This window comes from Neolamprologus multifasciatus, chromosome 7, assembly GCF_963576455.1.
Source record: "Neolamprologus multifasciatus chromosome 7, fNeoMul1.2, whole genome shotgun sequence".
NCBI lineage: Eukaryota > Metazoa > Chordata > Actinopteri > Cichliformes > Cichlidae > Neolamprologus > Neolamprologus multifasciatus.
In genome coordinates, this window is record NC_140445.1 from 32,480,047 (window position 1) to 32,491,888 (window position 11,842).

Sequence of the window (11,842 nt, forward strand, 5' to 3'; positions counted from 1 at the left end):
GTGCTTGCTGCGCTGTCCTTAGACAGTAAACGTGACGAAACTATTGAGGAAAAAACACACGTATATATTGTTTATCATGACTCTGGTTTTACGTGGCCTATCAACACAATTTAAAAACTGGTATATATCACCTTGTTGCTTTGTGGTCATGTGATTGGCTTACCACAACTACTTTATTCTTCCTCAGTCAAACAGCAGCACTCATGCGATTGTTTTGCCCCCTTAGCTCCAGGTGTTGTGCTAGAAAGTGATCGTGATTATCGTCCGTGGGAGCGCGCGCAGCTGCTTAAAGCTGTAGCGCCCACATTACTTACAGCTACTTCCGTGCAACTGATATAAGATGCGGTAAACTGAACACAGCTTCAAGTGTCTGTTTGTTGAAAAATAGTAACGGACCGCATTTTCTTGTTAGTAACGGTAACGGCGTTGTAACGATAGGAATAGTAATTAGTTAGATTACTTGTTACTGAAAAAAAATAACGCCGTTAGTAACGCCATTACTTGTAACGCTGTTATTCCCATCACTGGTATTAGTATTACACATTTTCCTCAACAAATAATTCAATATAGTTAACATTTTCCAAAGGAAAATTAGATGCTACATTTTGTACTTTAGGCTTCACTGGGGCTTAAAAAGAGTCAAATTCTGTATAATCAAAACTCTGATGTTATTATGTCTTTTTGGTCCCTGAATGATTGTAATACGAGTTTTACGGATTTAGGCAGCCTGCAAACATTAAACTAGTAACAGCTTATTTAGCTTATTTATACTATACAGGAATGTCAAGGAGTAGTCCATAGTATCTTCCATGGTCCATGGTTATGTCCTCATAAATTGTCAAAAATATTATGACTGCTAAGAAATCAAGCCATATGTGATGTGAAACAATACTGAAAAATATAATTAAATCCATTTTCTCCTGCAGGATTGGGCCAAGGAGGACTACAGTGGTGGCTGTCCAGTTAATGTCATGGCACCAGGTTTGCTAACATATTACCACCCTAGCCTGAGGAAGCCTTTTGGCAGGTAAACACCTGACTAATGACATATATACCAGTGAATTACAATACTTATTCTCCCTTACATTAAAATAACTCATCGTCCATCTGCATTTGTATCCACACAAGATTAATAGTAATGTTTTCAATGGCTAAATGTGTAGAGTTATAGAATTCACAGATGTAAATGTTAACACAGTACAGAAGGTGACAGGATGAGAGATACTGAGAATATCTGCTGAATGTTTATACTATTTTTATACAACAAAAAATAGGTCTATTCTCCCTGCCAACTAGGTATTACTCACTAGCACCCAGTGTGTACAGATCATTGACAGGAGTCGTGGGAGTGATTACATCTTTAATGATACATAGTAGTCCAGTTCTAAAGAAATGGCAAGAGGTCATCAGGAGGGGTGTTCTCATGGGAAAATACCCTATAATCCATTTCTAATGGCCTCTTCAGGGATGCTGAAAAATGAGAGAGAGAGAGAGAGAGAGAGAGAGAGAGGGGGGGGGGGGGGGGGGGAATCCAGGTAATGCATTTCCATAATGACATCAAGTCCGTGGGGAGCAGAGGAAGCTCATTACATAACGTGACTGAAACAGCAGAAAGGTGATGGTAGCTCTCAGCCACATCCCTACCCCATATAAGAAATTGATTCTCAAGGGCATACTGTAACCTTGACACAAATCTAGCACATGTAATGAAGACAAACCCAAGACTGGTGGGCAAAAATGCTGCTGGTGCTTCCAGGTTAATGTATTTACCAGTGCAAAAAAATTTAGCTAGTGTCCCATTATTATCCCATTATGGGATTTGACATGGTCTGTATCTTTATACTGACAATGTGTTTTTCACACTTCACACACTGACTAATTATTTTAGGTTAATAATATGCTTGAATGGACAGCATGGGGGATGTTTGAGAGCAGAGAACAGGGTATGTGAGGTGTGAGGAAAAACCAAGACATATGAATAAACTGACTTCAGTAGGTTTTACACCAAGTAAGCAGATTTTGTTTAAAGAAAGATTAATTCTTTAGTATAAATATGTAGTTTAAACAAAAGATCTGTTTTTTACCAAGGGAGGAAACATCTGGGAAAATATGTCAAATCCAAAACAAGCACTGTTGTGCCCCTTTGTGAAAAAGGAGCAACTAAAAGTAGCTTGCTTGGTTTACACTAATTTGATTATGTGTTTAATATAATTCCCGGGGCTTGCACCGTTGTATCACTGAATTCTAACAACTTACAGAGCTATCACTCTCCATCGGATCTATGTTATAGTCTGCATCTATTCAGTCAGTTCATGATTAGTCTGTGAGTCCCATCTAAGTCTGTCTTAACAGCAGCAGCCTCATTCTGAAATACCAGTATGAGTCCCTGTTCCAGTAGTTAAGGCCTGAACTTTCTTACTGTTTACAGGTGGTTAGCTCAAGCCAAAATAATGCAAAGGAAAATTAAGTCATGACAGATTTTCCACAAGCAAACCTTCAGGGGAACCACTTCATTACTGATTCTTTATGTATGTACATGCTTCACAATAAATTGCATTTTCTTTGAAAACAAATACATTCTTTAAGCAAAACCTATCCTTCTGAATTTCTGAATCTTGATTTTGCCATAATCAAGGAACACTGATATATGGCTAGGAAACGCTGCACAGTAGGAGTGCTGAAAACATGCAAGTCACCCTCACTCTAAATGGCTGAGAAAAAAAAAAAGATACTGGCCACCAGTTCTACCCCTCAGCCTCAGGAGTGTTTTCAGAAAAGTTGATCTCAAGATCAAAGGTTTCGAACTCACACAGGCGACTGCATGTATGGGATGAATTTAAAAACCCACGTCACCTTGTTCTCGATTTATTGTGGTCACAAGATTTTTAGAAAACTTCAACTTTGACCATGAAATTGAGGCCAAGGTCACCCGGGGTTCAAACTTGTCTGAGACGATTAGTTGCTTTAGTTGGTATCAATTTTAAAATACTAGTTGACTTCATCATTCCCAGTTTTAGAGACTGTATAAATGTTATACTTGTGCATATCCAGCAGCACCTGTGTTATATGACTGACTTTTATACCACTACTTTTACATCCCACACACATTTAAGCTCACAAAAACAAAACATTTCCTTTATTTTGAAGGAGCGCTACAGTTATGACGGCTGTCAGCTGAACGGTTACACTTACTTCTTATCATTTAATCGCCCATTTAAATAAGACACCAATCAAGTTCAATCAGGGCCAAAATGCAGACGTTTTAATTTGACAAGCTCTCGTTCTTTTCATCATAATGCTGCGGCTCATTATACTGTTTACTGCCACCTGCTATGCATGCCACTGTAATGGCTGAGTTGATTGATTTCCCTCTCCACCACTTCTGCATGTTTGATTTTTTTTTTTATTCATACTGGATATATTGCTTTCCTTTTTCATTATCATGTATTCTATATCTCAATGATATGAATCACTGCTGTATAAATCCATTACAGAGTACCCCTCAAGCAAGTGTGTAATCATATGCTGCAGCCAATTATCCTATAGTTGAGGTGATATCTGGTACCTCCAAACATACATTCTGGAAAGCTAAACTTTACCTCTAAGCTTAGGCAGTTGTGTGTTGTGAGAGACAGACTCAGCATTACCAGCTCATTACCAAGCTCTCTGACATCTCAGACTTGGGTCTTAAGGTCTTAGAAATTCTGCTGTTGTTGAAGTTGCCTATTGGGCTGGACTAAACAGTCAAAATCCTTATTACATTCACACTGCAGCTTTGCCACACATTGACCCTCTGTTTACTCCTGATTACTCTCCACTCTTTTAGCACCTTTGCTGAATGGTATTTTAGTTGTTCAATTCAGTGTTTGCATCTATTTGTGGATTTCATCGACATAGCCTATGACATCCACAAATAGTGTGAATAGAGAGTAAAGACTGTTTGTTGCAAAGACATCAAACACTATTGTTCAGACAACAGAAATTCATCAAGCATATTTGCCAGTAGGTCAGCTGAGGTGAAGCCCTTCTCAGTTGCATTGATCAGTGAAAATTGGTGGCTGCTGTAGTTTCAGAAGAACCATAAAACCAGTTAGAAGAAGTTATGTTGAACTGGACAAACATAATTAAAGTAGTCTAGATCAGTGGTTCATAAAGTGTGTGCAAAGGCCAATAATGTGTCTTAAATCAGCACACCCATTATTCACACACATTAAACTCATAACTTCAACTGGCTTGATTTCCTCTAACACAGTTATCACATATGGAGGTAACCACCATGCACAGCTGTCATTATCTGATGCTCCTGTATCATTATTCCTATTTTTTTTTTTTTGCATATTTGTCACATTTACAAGCTTCAGATCAAACAGATTTTAATATTAGATAAAGGTAACTCAGGTAAATACAAGTTTTCTGTTTCATTATCCAAGGGAAAAAACTGCATGCCCCTTAGTAAGTTAATACATACATAACTCGATAAATTTATTTATTTATTTAATTCAGTATTAAAATGCATTTGATGGCCTGAAACATGTAACTGCACACAATCATTGTGGTAGTGTAAACAATAGCTTCTAAGTATCAAAACTGAGTTAGACTGGCATCATTTTTAACCAAGGTGATTGGTTGATACATCTCATTGTGGCATATGGTTTTTCCTTTTTGTGGGTAGCCACAAACAAAAAAAAATTGTATGAGAACAAAAGAACCAATCATATGTACCAAATTAAATGCATGGTTGCCATATGAAACCTTAGATAACCCACCTCTGACCGCAGGTCATTCAGATTCACTACCACTGAGGAGGCAAATTGATTTTTTTTCATAGATAATATAAAACAATAGGACAACAGTTACTACATAATGGACTGGCACTCTTACTTGCTGTAGGGCACTTGAACCACCCGGAAGATTGTCTCTCTTTAACTTGGATAGGCTGTGAGTGACTCCATCAGGTCACCAAAATGTGGTGCAAAAACATATTATATCCCAAAGAAAAGAAAAATCATCCACATAAAAAACCCTCATCATATCTAATAGTATGTTGAAGTACCTATAGTGTAGAAAGCTGTGAATAAAAAGCTACAAATCTCTAAAATTTGCCATCCTCAAAAAGGGGATTTGTCCAGTGAAAGTAAAAATGATCCTACATTTTATTGGTGTTAGATTCCAGTAAGATTGAGCGTTGTGTTAAAAAAAATCAAATTAACCATCATCTGAGTAAGGTGTGCAAACGCAAACATCAAAGAGACTGCTGGCAAAAATACACAATCACCTATTTGGGACGAAACATGTAAAGCTGGGCATACACTGTGCGATTTTTTCAGTCGCGTTATTCAGCTTCTGCTCAAACTGCACGATTGACTCGTAGGGGGTTAGAAGTTCGTAGGTCGCGATGCTCTGATGCGACCTGAGTGCTCACACTGTGTGTCCATAAAATGAAGGTTATAACAGAAAATCTGTCGCTCCCTCTCCCTCTCTGTCTTTCACTCACACAGACACTCACCACCAACATCAGCTTTGCTAAATTGCTAATGAAAAACATTGATCAGGCAGCTGTGATTGAGCAGCAATGTAAATCCAACTATTTTCACCAACAGACAGACAGCCAACAGACACAGGGAGGCAATGAGGTTAAGGAATATGTCCAGTTGCTAAATATTGCATAATTAGAGCCAGTTTTGTAAATAGCCCCACATGTTAAAGCGCTTAAAAAATTCTACAATTGACTGAAAAGGAATTTCACAGCCAGACAAGGCCTGGTCCTTTGTTATTTCAAGAATAATTAATTAGTGTTGAACTTACTTTTGTTTGCTCACCGACGATGACTAAAATGCAGAATAATTTCCTTGGTTAGTAAAAATGCCTTTACAAAATCTAGCCACACTGAGAACTCTTGCTTGTCTTTGTCAACCTGTATTACCAAGACAGACCTTCATAAATATAAACACAGAGAGTTTGCAACAAGGTACAAACTGGTTACAGTCAAGAACAGGAAGGCAGCCACTGGCACTAGTATTTATTGATGTTTTAACTGCTGATAGAAGTAGAAGGATGAAATTTGATGTGTTGACAGCTACACTCTCCTCTGTGCTCAGATAATGACCCAAAGCATAGTACAACCAACAACCAAGTCAAAAACCTGATCTCAATCTGACATAGCATGTTTTCCACATATCAAAGACAAAACTGAAGTCAGAGATGCCCACAAACAAGCAGAAACCAAAGACAGCTACAGTAAAGGCCTGACTGAGAATATCAAGGACGGAAACACAGCATTTGGTGATCCCGATGGGTTCTAGACAGTCTTTGACTTTAGTGGAATTTCACCCAGTTATTAGAAACAGTCATTGTCCAATTACTTTTGTACCTCTGAAAAAGTAGTAGACATTATATAGCTGTAATTCCCAAACAACTATTGTAATGCTTTTGTTAAACCCCTCTGAAAGCCTGCACTTCTGTCACATTTTGATTCTATGAGCTAAAATCTACTGCAAAGATAAGCAGAGGAAAATTATGAAAGTTTGATTGCCCCATATATTTATGATCCTAACTGGTATCAAATGATCAGTGTGCAGTTGTTGATCGTAATTACGACTAAAAATTGTTGTTGCAATTAAGAACCAAGCAGACAGAAATGACTGTAGATGCCCTAATAGTCATTTTGTCACTACCTCTTCTGGTGAAAAACAACAGTGTGTATAAAATGGCCCAACTCCAACTGCTAATTCGAATCAGCCAATGCAGTAAGCACTCTTTAGAGGTAATTATTTACTGAAATAAATTCTCAAGGAGGTGCACAATTCAGTTCAGTGCACAAAAAAAGGACGAAAATTACCTCTCGAAAAAATAGAAACAATTGACTCGGCTAAGCACAGATAGACTATCATCCAAAAGCACCTAGCCATGACACCCATCCCAATCTGCATTGCATGTTTAGCTTCTGCAGAATCTCAATTACAGGGTCAGGTCAGGAAGCGTTACGTGTTATTATGCTTGTTTAGGGGCTCATGTTTGGTTTTCCAGACCTTCCAGACAGTTCTTCAATAGTATCCTACCATTCGCTTCTATAGCTATTTGATTGGATCTTTGAAAAAAATAGCTAACCTGTATCAACAGCAGAGGGTGGATAGTGGCCTCTTTGCATAATGTAGCTGATGATAAGGTATGACAGTAATGCATGCACTGTAGGGCTGGGTATCGTCACTGATTTCTAGAATCAGTTCGATTCCGATTCACGAGGTCCCGATTTGATTCGATCCACGATTTTGATTCAATTCAAATTGGGGAAATTTTGCCTCAGACAGTCAGAAATATTATATTTATCAGTACTGACACTTGGGAGACTTCATCAGAGGTGTAAGCATCACAGCAGTTGCCTTTGTGTCAAAGTAACTGAGGATAAAACACAGAACAACATTTCGGATTTTCCTGACCTGGCTTTCTATAGTAGATAGCCTTAAAAATATTCTGCAGTAGAACAAAAGCAGAAGAAGACCATCAATCAACATATGAACATTACCTGATGCTGCTGAAGTGAAGCAGAGCAAAGTTACAGAGGTTTTATCAGAGACACAGCTAAGCGTTTTGCAGTTTGTCATAATTTTAAAAAGTTTACATTTCTTCGGTATTGAACAGTAGAAGTGAGGCTTTCTTGTCAGAAGTCATTTAAAAAAAAACAACAAAAAAAACCAAAAAAAAAAACAGCGGCCGACAGCGCTGTACACCAACAGTAGACTAGTGGGTAAAAAGCAAGCGAATAATGCAGAAAATGGAGATTTTTAGATGGTAAACTGTTCTTAAAGTACACAGAGAGGGAGAGAGAGCCCTACAAAGTGTGATTTTATTGTGGGGTAAGCAAAACAGCAAAAGTAGGAGGGAATTCATGACGATGTTTATGGGAAGCACAATGTGAAGCTTAGTTTGGATCTTCTTTTGCTGCTGGTTCAGTCAATTTTGGTTGGAGAGTGATGAAACCTGCAGCTTCAGAATCTAGTGCAAAATAAGATGTAAACACAAAGCGCGGATCCGACGCATCAGAATCTTTGAGCTGTCTGCTTTCAGCCGCGACGGTGTGAGAAAACCGACGTCTCACTGATTCTGATGCGTCGGATTCGCGCTTTGTGTTTACGTCTTTTTGCACAATCCATTTACCTGCTGTCATTTGCTGTCTAGCTGTTTGGTGGTTGTTGAAATAGTTTTGTGAGGTTTAACCTGAGATTCTTACATTTCTGACAAAATACATGTATATTTAAAAATCAATTCAGGATCTTAATGAATCGATATTGCTTTATTCAAGCTAAAATCGATTTTAATCGACAAATCGATAATCAAAACCCACCCCTATTTAACAGAGCTTTTGTCTACTGTGTCTTTGGGATCACCAGATGAAAGCAGCTACATGCATTGCCATGGTATCTCTATAGTCTATGACCAGTGTTTGTTTTCCAGATTTCTTTCATTAGATCAACAACAACACAGCACTTCTTTTGAGAAACCCACAATGATAGACTCTTACCAGTGACATAGCCCTGCACAGTCTGGCTGAAGCTTACTTTGACAGCAATATGTTCAGATCTGAAGCACATGATGCAGACTGATGTTGACAATAAAGCTGGATACCATGGGCAGTAATTTGTAAGATTTATAAGACATTCTTGGCCGTGTTGTCATTACATGGAGCAGAAGAGGTGGATGAGGAGCAACATCGTTACTGTGCTTTTCGAGGCAGCAAGCCCTACAGCGTTGAACAGACCTAATCTAATTTGTTAGTGGGAGATTTCAGTGCACAGAGACATAGACCATCTAAGCCAGGAGAGATTTGTTTTATGGGTGAATCTTAAACGGTATCTGTTTGTGAGAGGAAATCTTATCAGTCAACACCATCATCTGTATTATTATTTCTTAAGACATCATAAATACACTACTATCATGTATTGATAAGGGCAACGGAACACTGAACTTTGTGTGTATTCGTATATGACTCACTAAATTTCTTGATTTACAGGATACATTGGGCAGGAACAGAGACAGCCACCCAGTGGTGTGGATACATGGATGGAGCGGTGCAAGCTGGTCAGAGAGCTGCTCTGGAGGTGCTGGCTGAAGTGTCCCACATGACTCTGACCACAGAGGAGCAGGAAGAATTGCAGCGCATTCAAAATGTCAAGAGTGCTTCTAAGCAAAGACCATCATCCAAACTCGTGTACCTGCCTACAAGCAAATCTGTGGTTATAGCAACACTGACAATAGGAGCTGTTCTTCTGCTGGCTCAGCATCAAAATACAGTATTAAAGATCAAGGAGTACTTCACAAATGCCTTTTCACCAATCAAGCACAACCTTCTGCTGTGATAGCAAAAAACCCTGTAAACCAAGAGTACATTTAAACAAAAAATAAATAAATAAAAAAAAGAATTTAAAACAAGATGAAAAATATATTGGCAGCAGCCAATTTCAAAATTTTTCACAAGATTTTCAAAAAACTTGACCTCAGACCTCTGATCTTGAGGTCAGACCACTGAAATTGGAACTCCATTCAAGGTTTTTAGTAGTTGCACCTGTGGTATCAATTTGAATGGTCTCGTTCTCGAGTTATTGCATTAACAAGCTTCCACAGTGCCCGCCTGCCAGCCGGGCAAGGTGACAGCAATACCCCATCAGCCTTTTATGGCTGACGGGTAAAAAGCTACAAAAACAACAACAACAACACGCCCCCCCCCCCCCCCCCCCCCCCCCCCCCCCCCCCCCCCCAAAGTCATAAGGTTGTGCTTCTGACATTAGGACCAGAATGCAGGACTTTTACATGTACTCTACTTTTGCTTGCAAGGTGTAACTAATGAAGTGACTGGTGAATACAGATATATGTGGTAGAGCCTTTGGGAAAAATAGCTAAGAAAACTCAAAGAAACTATTTTTATAAATAGGAGGGAAAAAAAGGTCTGCACTGCAGTTAAAACCAGTTTGTCATGAGAAAATCAAGCCTTTACAGTGTATGCCTTTTGAGGTCTCACACAAAGCCATAACATCTGGATGAAAGGTTTGAATCTATTCCACAAGCATGTTTTTTGACTCACAAAACCATAAAAAGATGAACGAGCGTAAGATGGATGAACCAGTCACACAATAGACATATCCAAGAGAAGGTGATTTAATCGCTATCACTTGATTGCACAGTCGATTGAAAGGATTTTTGTCACTTCCAATGTCTCCTCTAGAGAGAATCTCAAATGCCCACTAATCACTGGGTAGTCTGTGACTCCTTCGGCGCCATGGCTTTCCATTTGTCTTTGTTATCACTAGCTTGCACTGAATCAACTGCTTGTTCTCCCTGGTTTCACTTAAGCCAGCCCAGGCTGAATCAAGGCCAGTGTCCTAACATTTCTGAACATGTTTGATTATTTGTAGCATTTGATTACTGACCCATTTTTTGTTGAGAGTCAAATGAGCTGAAATCAGTGCAACGGTTCTCGTGTAAGTAAGTTCTGAATAAATTCAGTATAAAATGCAAAAAGATGCTTATGTACATTTTTCTATGAGTCGTCTGTAATAATAGGCAAAGTATAGTGGATACTACTATTTTAGAACTCCTCATTGCTCTCAGAGGTACCTTATTATGATATATGCCATTGCCAACTCAAGGCACACATGCATTAATGTACCATCTGGGAGAATGGCAGCTTGCCTCGTCGGTTGCTATTTTTTCCATCATTAGTTGAAATCCAGCTCTTGATTTTAATGATAAATGCATTCCCATCCCCATTCCCATTGGGATATCATGAGTACTAAGTAGAAAATAGTTGGCCAAACTATTGTGTTGAATGAATATGTGCAACATAAGTGAAACATGAGCCTCAAAAATGGCTCAGATTTTTAAAACAAGCATCAACATACAGTGTCCATGTTAAAGTTTAACAAGTGTAGAAGCATGGATGCAAAAACCTAAAGCTGTAGTCATCACTGATAATAATGCCATAGTTCATTAGAAGTATAAATGCTTTGTATTTTTTTTAAAAAATGACTGAAGACTGAAGCCACGATATTGTGGTACATGAATTAAAAACCCAAAACAAATTTCAGCATTTTTTTTTAAAATCTTAGTAGTTCAGCATTTTTTACTATCTCTTGAGATTTTGCACTGTGGAGTGTTTTTGTTTTTTTTAATCCAATATCAAAGAAAAAAACAACAAAATAACATTTCCAGCAAAGTCTCTAAGTAATGTTCCTGTAATTACTGTAGCTTCTAAACACCTGTCAAATCACTTGCCATGGTGTTTGCCTTTGGGCAATAGCACCAACTTTAAAAATTCATACTTTCCAGTGCAGTGTAATCAGAGTGTGTAGCCATAAACAACGCTTTTCACAGGACTAAACCAGAGCTCAGCTAGTTTAAATAGATGTCATTATTATTTATTTAGACACGCAGGGGCTTGTGAACAGAAGTGTAACATTAATGCAATCATTCAAAACTGGAAGAAAGGATGCATTCATCACGTGAGCAATTAGTTGATACAATGCCGGCAACTATGTTTATCCTGTCTTTTCTATTGTTGTTATGCAAATATCCTATTAAGAGCCACTGAGTTAATGCTTGCAAGGACTTCCTCGTGGCCTCTACTGCCATTTGTCAGAGAAGACTTTCCGTATTCAACAAACATTGTGATTTTTGAGGCCCTTTTAAAACTTGATGAGTCATTTATGCAGCTGCCTTAGCAGCTGTAATTTACTCACTTCAAAGTGAGAGGCCAGTTTGCTTTAGAATGTAATGTATACAAGATGATTTTCTAGCACCAATTTGTACCCAATACCAACATCCAACTTTGTTTTTGTTTTTTCTTTGAAGA

General features: G+C 38.4%; 2 protein-coding genes across 2 annotated transcripts in view; one reads left to right on the forward strand and one right to left on the reverse strand.

The window, feature by feature from the left end:
* The window catches only part of LOC146514587 (putative flavin-containing monoamine oxidase A), a 47,353-nt gene extending 36,348 nt beyond the window's left edge, over window positions 1-11,005 (forward strand). The window contains exons 11-12 of the mRNA XM_085165914.1: window positions 927-1,027; window positions 9,008-11,005. Of these exons, the coding sequence (XP_085022040.1) occupies window positions 927-1,027; window positions 9,008-9,353 (447 nt within the window). The 3' untranslated portion in view covers window positions 9,354-11,005. The remainder of the gene's footprint in view (window positions 1-926; window positions 1,028-9,007) is intronic.
* The window catches only part of vsig8a (V-set and immunoglobulin domain containing 8a), an 85,388-nt gene that overhangs the window by 63,595 nt on the left and 9,951 nt on the right, over window positions 1-11,842 (reverse strand). The gene's annotated exons all lie outside the window — the stretch shown is intronic.